Source organism: Canis lupus, chromosome 9 (genome assembly GCF_003254725.2).
Source record: "Canis lupus dingo isolate Sandy chromosome 9, ASM325472v2, whole genome shotgun sequence".
Lineage (NCBI taxonomy): Eukaryota > Metazoa > Chordata > Mammalia > Carnivora > Canidae > Canis > Canis lupus.
In genome coordinates this window covers 55020529-55035183 of record NC_064251.1, presented here as the reverse complement: position 1 = coordinate 55035183, position 14655 = coordinate 55020529, and the positions used below count along the sequence as shown (strand labels likewise).

Sequence of the window (14655 nt, the reverse complement as noted above, 5' to 3'; positions counted from 1 at the left end):
GTGCTCCCAGGAAGAGGTTGCCTCCATTGGAGGATTAGCTGCTCAGGGAGTGGGGTATGTGGCAAACTATTTGTGTGCTGCTTCACTTAAGAGAAGTTCCTAAACTTGGCCACCTACCTTTTCCAAGAAGCACGTGAAGTCATAAATGAGTTGTGTAATGGAACTTGCACAGACACTTGGAAGAGACCATTAGTGTCTGGAACTTTTTCTTTTCCAGCTTGAAAGGGGCACTACTGTTCATCACTATCGCGCTCATTGGCACCGGCTGGGCTTTCATTAAGCATATCCTTTCTGATAAAGACAAAAAGATCTTCATGATTGTCATCCCGCTCCAGGTAAAGGGACCCTAATCTTGCATGTCTTGGTTGTGTCCTGGCACTTTGCAAGGCTCAGCTCTGGGCCTGTCCAGGCAGAGGGGGTCCACTCGCCTTGAAACCCTAGCTATTACCACTGGGCTTCTCTTGCTGAATTCTGGCAGACCTGGGCCTCAGGTCATTGCCCTGAAAGCTGCCTGCAATTGCTCATCTGGCGAGCGGCTTATGGATGCCTACACTTGAGTGGAGAGGTCAGAGGACATACTGCCTGCCTTCCTGCATCTGGCTTCCCTCTGACAAGACTGTCCTCTTAGCCAAGCTCAGACATGTAGTGTTTTTATTAACAAATTATTTTAAAACTGTGAATGACACCGGTGAGTTTTCACAAGGTAGAGTATTAAATAGAGATCAGGGCAACTATTTATTAAACCCTCCCTGGTTTGAGACCCTGGGCTGAGGCCAGCCTTGCCCAGTTGTGAATCCCTTGGGAGAGGAACCTTGTCTTCTATGTAACAGTCTTATCGAAGGCAGAGACTGGGCATAAAGAACTCACAATAAACAGAGGGCCTGGCAGGAATGCATGACTGCTCCATTCCACTCAACCAAAGAGCAGATGTGTGATAAAGTTGTTCTCATGGCCTGATCTTGTCTGGGAACATAGTGTGGGTGTGGCAGGTGAAGGAAGGAAGGTGATAACGCCCTCACTCTGGTGGTGGGCAGTCTGGCCGTGTTTGCAGCAAAGCCACCTTCATATTAGTGAAAAGGGACTTGTGTTAGCACTAACCAAATGGTGCAGACCAGTTGCTGTAGGTTTCCCAGGAGAGAGACTAATCACTGAAATTTGAATGTCTAGAAGGCTTCAAGGTGGAAAAGGGCCTTGCCTACATTTTTATTATTTTTTTAAATTTTTATTTATTTATGATAGTCACACACAGAGAGAGAGGCAGAGACATAGGCAGAGGGAGAAGCAGGCTCCATGCACCAGGAGCCCGATGTGGGACTCGATCCCGGATCTCCAGGATCGCGCCCTGGGCCAAAGGCAGGCGCTAAACCGCTGCGCCACCCAGGGATCCCGCCTACATTTTTAAGGAGAGAAATATGGCAGGCAGAAGGGCAATAGCAGAAACCAGTGCTGCTACTGCCAAGTAAACAGATGCTAAGGAGCTGGGGGTCCTGGCTGTAGAGCTCCCAGGGGTACTGCTGTGCCTACAGTGGCCAGGCTGAGTTCTGCAGCCTGCCACTGCCACCGAGCTCAGAAGGGAGGGCCTGGGTTTTCTTCCTACAGTATTATACTGCTCCCTGTCCCCCTCAGAGCTGCTACCATCCCTCCAGGCAGACCTTCTTTCCCCTACCCGAGCTGGGATGCGATGGGCACAGCCCTCCTAGCTTCCCTCTTTTGCACCCCTGAGGTAGCTAAACACAAGGTTACATGGCAGGCAACTCTAAGGAAACAGGACGTTGAAAAAATTGAATATAAGGAAGTTATGCATCGATAAACGTAGAGACTAGTCTGGGGAGGCCTTGAACATCAGCCGGGAAGCTAAAACTATTTCTTTGTGGCCACAGGGAGCCAGTGCACATTTCTGAATGAGAAGTGAAAGATGTACAAAATGTACCCACAGACTTTCAGGAACATTTTTGATGCTTTGTTCCACAGTGGGGAACATTCTGTCTTGTGTCGAGAGTGTGAAGTAAGGACCAAGTGGAATTATGAATTTAAGTCAGGAAAGCCTTTGTTTCCTTTGTCTTCATAGATAGAATCCTGGATGCAGGTGGTTAGGTTGTGTGTGTCAGAGGATGACTGAAATTTCAGAATAATTTTTGCATTTGTGTCTAGTGAAGTATGGCTTTTGTGATCATTTCACTGAAGTGTCCTAGATTAAAAAAAGAAATTATACTTAGAGATGTCCCACATAGCAGCGCAACAGATTTTGCATCCTTTGTCGAAGTGTACAGACTTACCTTTATAGCAAGCAAGCAAAGTGATTGGGGCCTTGGACTTTGCATGGAGCATAGAGGTGGACTTGTCAACTCTGTACCCCACCTACTGGAAATCTCCCAGAGAGTGTCTCCTTGATTATGCTGAATAGTAGCCCAGGTTTGAAATACTAATCCAGTTTAGCCAGCTCTGGGACCTTTTGCAGCCCACTGGTGCAGAAACCGAACCCCTGAGGCTGGTCAGAGTGGAGCGTGGACAAGCCATATCCCAGGTAGAGGTGGCCCAAGTGGGGTTACTCCTAGGAGGAGCAGTGTGGCCACTCAAGCATGCGCCAGAGTCTGCCGGTCCCGTTGCTCTGGTCTCTGATAACAACTTCGGGTACCGAGAATACTGGCTGTCTCTGAGAAGCAGCGGTAGACACACAGGGAGAATGTGGACCTGAGGAATCTGGGTGTCGCAGCCAAGTGGGCTGTGCAGTGCCTCCTGTACGGCTCTGGGGCCTAAGGAGCAAGGCAGAGCATCCTGGTGATCTGTGCTGCGTCACCAGTCATCCCAGATGCAGTGATAGAAAGCAACAGTAACCACATATTCGGTCATGTACTGTATGGTCCAGGAATTGAGGAATGGCTGCACTGGCCTCATGCGGTTAGATGGGGCTGCCTCGAAGTCTTCATTTGCTTCCATCTCCTGGGCCAGGAAGACTCGATGAGGCGGGGCGGCAATAGCTGGGACTCCTCTGCCTCTTTTTCTCTGCCTGGTTTCTCCACCTTGTCAGCCTCGGGGTAGCCAGACATCCTCCAAGAGGGCTCGGGGCTCCAAAGATGTGTGTCCTGAGCAAGAGGGCCAGTCAGAGGCAGTGTCCTTTTTATGACCCGCTTTGGAAATCCTATGGCCTCACAGCCACCTGACTGTTGCTTGGGGCTATCCCAAGCTCGGGAGGAGAGTACAGAGACTACTCCTTGAGGGATAAGCATAGTGTTCTGAAAAGCATGTGCCACTGGAGAGAATGCTATAGCCATGGTTGCAGGCTTGCAGGCTGCAGGGTCCCCTCACCACTGGGGCTGCCATCATAGAGATCTGCCCTTGCTCTAGGGCCTCAGCAACTTCTCATGTCCTGTAGGTACTGGCAAACGTGGCCTACATCATCATAGAGTCCACCGAGGAGGGGACAACGGAATATGGCTTGTGGAAGGACTCTCTGTTTCTGGTGGACCTGCTGTGCTGTGGAGCCATCCTCTTCCCAGTGGTGTGGTGAGTGCCCACAGGGAGGGGGCCGTGGGGCACCCGAGGGCTCATCCGCTGGATGAGGCCAGGTCGCCGGATCAGCCTTTCCCAAACCCGTCTGAGTCATGTGGGGCATTGCTTCCTGGGTCCCCTCCAGGAGCAGGAGGCTGGAGGCCATGTCTTTATCCAGCTCCTTAGTGCATACCCAGATTGCTGAACTGGCACCATGGCTTTTAGCACCGTAGACAATAGAGTCTGGAAATGAGAACTCAGGGGGCAGTGTAACCTAGCAGCATGCATTTGGAGAGAAGAGAGTTGAAATTCCACATACAGCCTTTCCTTGCCAAATTAGAAAGTGCAGAGTGCATGAACATAATACTAGTGAGAGTTCCCAGCACATAAACACATAGGTATCCTCAGGCTGTAGATACACACATGGTGCTTCAGTTATGTGCAAAGAAACATTAGTGCCACGCCACTGGTTGATGAGAAGAAATAGCCTCATTAAGCCTTATGCCAGGGGCAGCCCTGGTGGCTTAGCGGTTTAGCGCCGCCTTCAGCCCAGGGCCTGATCCAGGAGACCCGGGATCAAGTCCCACATCAGGCTCCCTGCATGGAGCCTGCACAGGTAGCCTGCTTCTCCCTCTGCCTGTGTTGTGTCTCTGCCTCTCTCTCTCTCTCTCTCTCTCTCTCTGTGTGTGTGTCTCTCATGAATAAATAAATAAAATCTTAAAAAAAAAAAAAAAACCTTATGCCAGGTGAAGGGAATCACTGGTTCAGTAGGAAGCAAGTAGAGGAACAAAGGCTAGCAAAAAGAAAACACTCTCACAGTGCTCTAGTTCCATGGCTGTTTGAAAGCAGTTCTTTTGGAATAAAAATTTTTTTAAAAGATTTTATTTATTTATCAGAGAGAGAGAGAGATCATGAGTGTTCACAAGCAGGGGGAGGGGCAGAGGGAGAAGCAGACTCCCCACTGAGGAGGGAGCCTGATTTGGGGCTCCATCCCAGGACCCCGGGATCATGACCTGAGCTAAAGGTAGATGCATAATCAACTGAGCCACTCAGGTGCCCCTTGGAATAAAATTTTTAAAAATATATTTACCTGCCTTATGTTAGAAATGAGGTGGTCCACGCTACAATGGCCCCATGCTGTAAATTCTTTTTTTTTTTTTAAAGATTTATTTATGATAGACACAGAGTGAGAGAGAGGCAGAGACACAGGCAGAGGAAGAAGCAGGCTCCATGCAGGGAGCCTGATGCGGGACTCGATCCCGGGACTCCAGGATCGCACCCTGGGCTAAAGGAAGGCGCCAGACTGCTGAACCACCCAGGGATCCCTGTAAATTCTTATATTCAGGATCCTGGGGTTTATAACTTCATTCAGTTACTCTTGATTGTTTAGAAGCTGGTGCTAATGGTGTGTAATCGTATTTCCTGCCAATCAGACTCACTTTTTTTTTTTAATATTTTATTTATTTATTCATGAGAGACACACAGAAAGAAAGAGGCAGAGACACAGGCAGAGGGAAAAGCAGGCTCCATGCAGGGAGCCCGATGTGGGACTGGATCCTGGGACTCCAGGATCATGCCCCGGGCTGAAGGCAGTTGCTAAACTGCTGAGCCACCCAAGGATCCCCTCAGACTCACTTTTGACCCTTACTCCGTCATGTATCACACGCGCGCACATGCCCATGCAGCAGGCAGCCTCCAGCAGAGATGACAGAAGACGAGTGAGTCTTTTCTAATCTCTCTCACTGCCCCACATCCTGCCCAGGAGCAAGTTATTCGGGCATCTGTGGCAGGATGCCGACATTGTCTTCAGGTAAGAAAGAGCATTTTACTGTTCTGGAACAGAGTATAGTCCCTTCTCTTCCATCTGCTGTTCTCAGCAAAAAGAAGGGACTTAGGTGTTCGGGGAAGACACAAGTGAGCTATAGGGGCTACAAGTGACCATTTCCAGCCCCATTTTCATTGTAGCATGAATGAGTACATGCCCCACAACAAGGTTCTTGAAGGTGGATGTTCTGAAAGTTGCTTTAAAATGAAAAACATCGGGATCCCTGGGTGGCGCAGCGGTTTGGCGCCTGCCTTTGGCCCAGGGCGCGATCCTGGAGACCCGGGATCGAGTCCCGCGTCGGGCTCCCGGTGCATGGAGCCTGCTTCTCCCTCTGCCTATGTCTCTGCCTCTCTCTCTCTCTCTCTCTCTCTGTGTGTGACTATCATAAATAAGTAAAAATAAAAATAAAAGATTTTAAAAAAATTAAAAAAAAAGAAAAACATCAAGTACTGGAGGTGACTTAAATAGTATCGACGCTTCTTTTGAAGCATTCAGACTCCGCAGGCATGGGTTTGGTGCCAGTTTTGTGTTAGCTCACTTCCCTGTTGTGCACTGTTCACTTCTAGGTGGGAAGATGACAGGGCTGGGGGGAGGTTCTTAGGAGAAAAGACTTATTCGTGGTCAGGTAGAGAGTGGGTGGTCGGTGAGAACTTGAGCCCACATGTGAGACCCACCCTCCTCTGCCTAGGCTGGATCTGCTTGGGCTGTTCCACATTCTTTTGAGACAGTCTTTCTCTTCCAGTCTCTGCACTCTACCTAGAACTCTGAACTGTAGCCTCATTAACAATGTTAGTGTTCCCTTGCTGCACTGCAGTGATGTAATTAGTTACCTGGCACATCACAGCAGGGGAAAAAAAGACTCCTTGGAGCCCAACACTTTTCAGCAGAGTTCTGTGTCTCTAGTTGGTGAAATAGGGAGTTTGCAAGAAGCCATGTGCTCACAAGCTCCTAGATCTAGACTTTGGAAATCAGCCTCCAGCCTTGGTGGGGCAGCCATGTTCCCTAGGTAGCAAGTGCGCTCCATGGCATTATTGAGGGGTGGGGTCCTCGTGGGAACTGTAGATTTAAGTAGAGAGGGAGATCAAGAGTGTTGAAATGATGGTGTTTTGCTTTGTTTTTCTGGCTCACCCTGGCCCCTGCCAGACCTTTTTCAGCCATTAGAGGGCATCCTTAACTCTCAGGCTTGAGCACCTGATAGGGCAAGCTGTGGGCAAGTTGTCGGTTAGCAAAGACCACATGTTTAGGGAGAGTGCTCTAAAAACATCCAGTTCATGGGCAGCCTGGGTGGCTCAGCGGTTTAGCACTGCCTTCAGCCCAGGGCATGATCCTGGAGACCTGGGATCGAGTCCCACGTCGGGCTCCCTGCGAGGAGCCTATTTCTCCCTCTCTCTCTCTCTCTCTCTCTCTCTCTCTCTCTCTCTCTGTTTCTCATGAATAAATAAATAAATTTTTAAAAAAATAAAAACATCTGGTCCAGCCGTTTCATGCATGGCCTTGAGTTACTCATGCTGGAAGCAGAGAAGAATGCAGACCTGTCAGCTAACCTTTTTTTTCCCAATGTTTATTTTTAGGTCAATCAGGCATTTACAAGAAGCATCAGCAACAGATGGAAAAGGCAAGTTCCCTTGTGTTCTTTTGTGCTGCTGGGCCTTCCCCGAAGCCACATGCCTGCTCACTGCCAGGAATAGTGGAGGTGGAGGTGAAGGCAGAAGGACCACAGTCTCCTGGGAGGCAGGCTTGGGGAGCCCCCGGGGGCTTTGTGAAAGCAGGTGGGATTGTTTGCAGGAGAGGCAGGGGGTGAACTTTGCAGAGGTCAGCTGTGGAAGGAGACTTGGGGGTGATTGCTGCTTAGTGAGATGATTCATTCCATTTCCACTCCTGAGCGTGATTTTCACCTTCTCCAAACTGAGTCAGGAGGAGAAAAATCTCGTCTGGGAAGGACCAGATAGCACTTCGCTGTGAGAACAGGAGGTATTATGGATTGGGGATGGCTATGTGTAAAGCATCCCTTCCTGCTGACTTAACACGCTTTCAAAATAGATGTGTCGGTATTAATTTAAGATGAGAGTGATGCCAGAGAGAACCTTTGAAACTCTCTGGTTTTTATTCTTACTATTATTTTTTGAAACTCTGGTTTTTGAATGCTCGTGCCATGATAACCCTTCTGCGTCTCCTTGGTTTTCTAACAATTCCTAAGAAAAGATGCCACAAAGAGAATGTTTTGTGCATTTCTGAGCTTATTTGAATAGTGCATGATCACAGGCTGCAGTGGCATAAAAGGAGACTTTGGAGCGCCAGGGATGGAGAAACAGTGCTTTCTCAGGGCTTTCTCAGTGCTGGGAGCCACCTCTGGGTCCAGGAAGTCACATGCCCAGTGTCAATAGCAGTGTTCCTTAAGGCAGATAATTCATTTGTTGTTGATGAGTTTGGTTGCTGACCCCCTTTTTTTAAATTATTATAAAAGTAATGTGGATTCATTTTAGAAAAATTGGAAATCAGGTAATAGGTACAAATCCAAGTTCACACTTGCCATATAATTAATACCACATTTTGTTTAACTAAACCTGATTTCAAGGCTTCACTTCAGTGTCCCGTGAGATCCTGGGGTTTTTATGTAGAGCATAGTACTGGGGGTGTCTGTGACTTTGGTGGTTTTGGCTCACAGTGGTTGCTGTGGAGACACCCCCCACCACCACCCGCCCTCCGCCTTGCCCCTAGCCCTCAGTAGCGCTCTGGCCTCTAGGCAGCCTGGCGCCATGGGGTCCTGCCTTGGCTGGGAGCTTCAGTCAGCGTTGAGTCCAGTTTCCCTAGGCCCAACTGGCCTGAGTGGCTGCAGGCAACCACTCTCAGAACATGCCAGCTCGTGTTTTCTTTCTAGTCCTGGGAAATGGCTCTTTTTTGTTTTCTCCCTTTTTCTTCAAAAGCACTGGGTTCCCTTCTCTCTCTGGGATAGATTCTTGTCAGTGAGTTTCAACTTGAACTTTTTATAAATGTTTTGCTTTTAGCCTGGCTCGGAGCTCAGAGAACCCTCTTGCCTTCTTGGAATAGGATAAAGGATAATTACAAAATATAAAACACAAATTAGAATCCTCATAAAGCACCCTGACACAAACTGAAAAATTCAAAATAAAAAATAAAAACTCACCCTCTGGGAATAAGTGTTATTTGGGAGATATTCTTGTTTTTTTTTTTTTTTCTGTAGTTTTCACATAAAAAGATACCTTTATTATTATTTTTATAACAAATTAATTTTAATATGTCAAGGGGCACCTGGCTGACTTGGTATGTGGAGTGTGCGACTCTTGATCTCAGGGGTCATGGATTCAAGCCCCACGTCGGGTATAGATGTTACTCAAAAAAATTTAAAGTTTAAAGATTTTTTTAATATGAGCTAACACATTACTTTTTCATCTTTATACACTTCAGTATTTCTGGATTCATTTTCCTTACTGCTTGGCTGAAAATGTTTAAAAATTCCAAGGGGGATGTTCTCCAGTGAGTTGTATGGGTCCTTTTCTTCTTGGCCTTGCCTTTCCCCTGCGTGGATTCCTCTGAGCCTTCTTCACCAGCTCCCTTCCCCTTTTCTCCGTCATCCTTGTCCCTCTGACTACCTGTGCGCTTTCTGCATCCAGCCTTGAGAGGGCTTGGGGGTTGCCTTGGTGATGAATTGTCTCTGAACTGTTTATTCCAGAATGGTCGATGGTTAGCTGGGTGAAGCCCAAGACAGGTCTACATTGTCCCTGTGCAGCTGTAGTGAAGAGAAACTATAGAACCCAAATACGCTTGTCATCATTTCCTGGGGCACACATGTCAGTTTCTCGTTTTTTCCAGCAGGTGACAGCATGCGACCTCTTCAGCAGAGAGCGAATATGAAAACAGGAAGTCACACCAGCACACCAGGTTCTCCTTCACCATTCACCATTCTCGGGTTGACATCCTGTTAAGAAAGCACCTGTTTCTCATCAGCAAATATCACAAACCCTTTGAAAGGGAGACAGAGTAGTTAGTTACACTGCGGGTGTCTTGATCCATGTTCTTTCACTGAATTGATGTAGGTTGTGGCTGTTTTTTAGCTAATCAGCAAATGCATATTTCATTCAATACTTTGAAAAATGATCATGCCTGTAACACTTCCAGAGTCAGGGCAGCTGTGTGCCCACGGTCAAGTCCCCCCTGCAGAGAACTCTCAGGAATAGCATCCCCCTGCCCCTTGGTGGCAAGCTGCCCTGTGGTGTGAGCACAAAGCAGATTGGGACAGAAGTGAGGCAAAAGCTGGAGTGAGCACGCTGCCGACCACCCAACCTCCACGGGTTCCCAGGGGTTGTACTTGACCCCCTTCGAGTGAAGACCATGGGCGGTAATGTCTCCTACGAGATTTGGAGGCATTGCTGGCTGGAGGCTGATGCTCTGGTTCCTGTTCTTGGGCTCATTGTGCCATTGACTCGGTGCATGACCTTGATGGTGACTTGGCTTGAACCTCTCAGCGTATGTGCAGTCCAGGCTGACTAGTTGCCGATGGGGGAAGCGCTGTTTGCAGTGGCTGTCCCCGCGTTTGGGACGGCGGGTGGCTTTCAGAGTGCTGCTTTGGATGTTGTTGACTTCTTTATCTCTGGAGTCCTTTTGACTGAGCCTGGGAGAAACAAGGAAGCTGCCCACTATCCTTCAGCCGTGTCTTTATCTCCTCTGTCACACGCTATTGCTTCTCTCAGCTCCTCTGTCATTTGGAGTCACTGATGCACTGCATTCTCTGAGCAGAAAGCGTACCGAGTCTCCCTCAGACACCGAGCCCACGTGCCACCGTGTTTTGCTCCCCAGCATTGGCTTTTACTGCCCTTGAGTGTGTACATGTTCCCTTCTTTCTCCAATGCCATTACCTCAGAGGACTGGCCAGGGCATAGATTCCACACATTTAATTAGCAGTCTCTGCTGCTGCTCATCTCCCTCCCCCCCCCCCTTGTGTTTCTGAGGAAGATTCAGAGGAAATGTTCTGAAGACTCTGGGCTTTTATGTGAAGTTCAGAGGCATTTAAACAAATGGTGACTGGCTAATTGCAGATTTGTAGAGGCATAGCTTCATTCAGAATGGCTGCCATGTTCTGCAGGTAGCTGTGGCCGTGGGAAGTATTCTTCAGGGTGGCGGCTCCCATGGGGGTCCTTGGGGCCAAACAGGTTTCATCGCCAGACATAGTCATCCTTTCCTTTCTTGCTGTTGATGTTTGCACCAATGGTACAGGAGCAGTAGTGGGTCAAACAGCCACTGCCTGAGTGTGATTCGAGGCAGTAGCACCAAACTGTATGAGTGGCCACTGCTTTCTGTGATGCTGCCGGCTTGCAGGGGTGAAAGAGACTCGTTTCACTCAAGAGTGGCCTCAACGAAATAGTAAAAACTACTAATGTTATTAAATCTAAACCCTTAAACGCAGGTCTTTTATTATTCTAAGTGTCATGAGATGGGAAGTAGATGTAAAGCACCTCTGCTGTGCACCGAAATACAGTAATTGTCTTAGGGGAAAATATGTGTAGTTATTGGAGTTGCAAGCTGAACTAACGGTTTTTCTCTTGGGACCTCATTTTTATTTGAAAGAATAAAACTTTGGTGTGGTTACTCAGACGTGAGGTTTAGCCAGACATTTTTTTTTTTTAAATGAATGAAGTAAACATGTCAGTTCAGGGATATAACTAGAAGTACTTGTTGCTGGTGACCTCATTTTCACTTGAAAGCACAAATGTTAACTTAGGAAAACTTGTATCTACCACTGAAGCTATCTATCTGAAGCTATCAAACTGAAGGTTTGATAGCTTCCCAAGTCTTAAAAGGCTCATGTGAGAAGGAGTGATATTAACAAATATGACTTTAAAAAGATATTTTTTTTTAAAGATTTTTATTTATTTATTCATGAGAATGCACAGAGAGGAGAGAGAGAGAGGCAGAGACGCAGGCAGAGGGAGAAGCAGGCTCCATGCACCAGGAGCCCGACGTGGGATTTGATCCCAGGTCTCCAGGATTGCGCCCTGGGCCAAAGGCAGGCGCCAAACCGCTGCGCCACCCAGGGATTCCCTAAAAAGATATTTTATGATAAAAAGTGTCAATATTTCAGAGACCTGCATGACTCAGTTGACACTATTTTCTACCTGGCCAATGCATGTTACACAGTCATGCATGAATAAAAGATCCATTCAAAGTGCAAGATGGACCAGTGGATTTTTTTTTTTTAAGATTTTATTTATTTATTCATGAGAGACTCAGATAGAAAGACAGAATCATAGGCAGAGGGAGAGGCAGGCTCCCTGCAGGGAGACTGATGCAGGACTTGATCCTAGGACCCTGGGATCATGACCAGAACGAAAGGCAGATGCTCAACTGCTGAGCCACCCAAGCATCCTGGATTTTTTTTTTTTTTTTTTTTTTTTTTTAAGGGACACACGGGTGGCTCAGCAGTTGAGTGTCTGCCTTCAGCCCAGGGCATGATCCTGGAGACCCAGGATCGAATCCTACATTGTGCTCCCTGCATGGAGCCTGCTTCTCCCTCTGCCTGTGTCTCTGCCTCTCTCTTTCTCTGTGTCTCTCTTGAATAAATAAATAAAATCTTAACAAAAAAAAAAAAAGTATGAGAGAATCTTGAGACCAAAAGTTTGGGAACCACGTGATAGGGATGAGGCTTCTTGAATCTCTTGTGGTCATGACAGCTGTGACCAAAAAGCCTACCTGGTTCTTTTTTCCTGTGCCTGCAGAGTTTATTTCAGACTCACTTGGCCAGATTCTTGTGACTATTTAGAGTCCATTAGTTCTGGGCATTTCATGCCCCCCCCAAATATGTAAATATGTTTTATTTGAGTATGTTCATATAAACAGACCTAATGAAAAACCCATTGAAGAGAAAGGAAGAAAATTACCCGTTTTTTTTTTTTTTTGTTTTGTTTTGTTTTGTTTTTATAAGATTTATTTATTTGAAAGAGAAAGAGCATGAGCAGGGCAGGGGAGGGCAGAGGCAGAGGGAGAAGCAGACTCCCCACTTAGCAGGGAGCCCCATGTGTGGCACCATCCCAGGACCTTGAGATCATGATCTAAACTGAAGGCAGATGCTTAACTAAGCCACCCAGGTGCCCCCATCAATGAGGTTTTATTAGAATATACCATGCCTGTTTGTATATGAGTTGTCTGTGTTTGCTTTTGCACTTCAGTGGCAGAGTTGAATCACTGGGGCAGAGATCATCAGGCCCACAAGGGTGTTCTCCAGCCCTCTATAGAAAACGTTTGCCAACTCCTGGCTGTTGTAGACATTAAAGAGATATTATTTTAAAAATTGTATCTGTAATAGAGTGATGTTGACCAGTGACTCTTCACTCTACTGAGTGCTTTGGAAACTGTGAAACTTGTATAGATAGAAAAAATTACTGCTTTTAAGCATTTACTAAACTCTATTTTGTGTCCGGAGCTGTCTTGTCAGGGCTCCTGGGTGGCTCAGTGGTTGAACATCTGCCTTTGGCTCAGGTTGTGATCCCAGGGTCCTGAGATTGAGTCCTGCATCAGGCTCCCTGAGGGGAGCCTGCTTCTCCCTCTGCCTGTGTCTCTGCCTCTTTGTGTGCCTGTTCATGAATAAGTAAATAAAATCGTAAAAAAAAAGAAAAAAAAAGTTGTCATTTGATTGGGGCAATAGCTTTTGCATCATCTGCTCTGATATTTTACCTAACTTATTATCTTAATGGGAATCTACATTTTTCTTTGACTAACAAGATGGCTTTTAACATAAATTGCTCTCAGTTTACTAGCAGAGCTTTGGGTTATACATTTCAAGTGGGGCTGATGTTTATAAGTACTGTCTTCCCTGACTCCTTTGACTCAGTTCTTGGTTATAATTTCGGATTTGTCCAATCTTTATTTACATTTTCCAAGTAGAAACTAAGGTGCCCCAGGCCCATTGATTCTGTAGGCACTGAGGATTATTATTAGGTTAGACCTGAACGCCCTAGGTCAAAAGCCCTAGGGTGAAGGAGGTGGTCAGGAGAAAGGGGAGCCTCCCAACCACACATTTTGCTGTGATTTCCCTTCCCCAGCACGCAGGGAGGGCTCTAGGACTGGGTGCTGCCTGGGTAGGAATGAGTTCCTCCAGAATTGTTCCATGCTGTTTTCTGCCCTGCCCGTGAGGATAGCATTGGAATTACCCCCTCCGGAACACTGTTTCAGGATAGTAGGAGAAAAGAGGCAGGAAAAAATGAGATGCCCTTTATCTGGTCACTCAGAAAATTTTCGTCCTTCCTTTTGTCCCTGGGTGTATAGCTAAAGCATATGCTTATAATCCTCTCCTGATTCTGAAGTCTGAAGCTGTACCATGAGAGCACCGTAAACAGTCCTCTGCTCCAGAAACGTGGCATACTGGCAGGCCAAGAACACTTTCTCTCCAGCTGGTGCGGTGCAGGGGCTTTTTTTTTTTTTTTTTTAAGATTTATTTATTCATGAGAGACACAGAGAGAGAGAGAGGCAAAGACACAGGCAGAGGGAGAAGCAGGCTCCCCACATGGAGCCCAATGTGGGGCTTGATCCTGGGTCCCATTCACACCCTGAGCTGAAGGCAGACACTCCACTGTTGAGCCACCTAGGTGTCCCTGCAGGGGGTTACAAAGCCCCTCCTGTGGTATGAGAGTGGCATTCTGTCTTGCAGTCAAGACCACCTCGTGTCAAGAGTGTGGCCAGCTCTCTAGTTCACATATTTTCCACATGGCATCTGTGAGTGCATTATGGGAGGGGTGTGTGTGGGCGCCAGAAACTTCCTGAGATTTTGTGCATGCATGCATTTACCTGGGTAGAGGGTTTGTGGCTTTCCACAGTCTCAAAGCAGTCCATGAACCTAGAAAGGGTAAAACAACAGCTAAATAGACTATTATGAAGAAGCAATGAGAAAGAAAGAGAATTTGATTAGACTGGCTTTAATACAATGATTTTTCATTTCTTTTAATCCCTAAAACTCTGTTTTCATTACTTTCCCCTAGCAGATCACCCAGAAGTTCTTCTAATGTCATTAATATAACAGCTTCTGCTTAACATTTCAACATAATTAACCATTGTCACCATCTTGAGTTAATATTCTACAGCCAAAAGCAGAGAGGCCTCTATCCCCAGCCTGAGAAGCAGCCACATTCTGGACACATTGTCATTTTTTTTTTATTAGGCCTGCAAAATATTGGGGACCATGCTGTCTTGGGGGGCCCTTGGCCATGCAGCAGGCCTGGTTTGCGATCTTGGTATGCTCTCCCTGGTCCTGGACATAGTCCTTCTGCCTACTGGCCTTGCATTGCATTTGGTTTCTGTGAGTCTCGAGTCACAGTTGAAACTGACTCTTCTCA

General features: G+C 47.0%; 1 protein-coding gene across 6 annotated transcripts in view; it reads left to right on the top strand.

Moving 5' to 3' along the window:
• The window catches only part of GPR107 (G protein-coupled receptor 107), an 80421-nt gene that overhangs the window by 45240 nt on the left and 20526 nt on the right, over window positions 1–14655 (top strand). For 4 of the 6 annotated variants that reach the window (XM_025475482.3, XM_035721050.2, XM_049114984.1 and 1 more), the window contains 4 exons: window positions 218–335; window positions 3374–3504; window positions 6886–6929; window positions 9146–9214. In XM_025475482.3, coding sequence (XP_025331267.1) covers window positions 218–335; window positions 3374–3504; window positions 6886–6929; window positions 9146–9214 — 362 coding nt within the window. The remainder of the gene's footprint in view (window positions 1–217; window positions 336–3373; window positions 3505–6885; window positions 6930–9145; window positions 9215–14655) is intronic. The other 2 variants (XM_025475483.3, XM_025475484.3) reach the window with 2 other exon arrangements.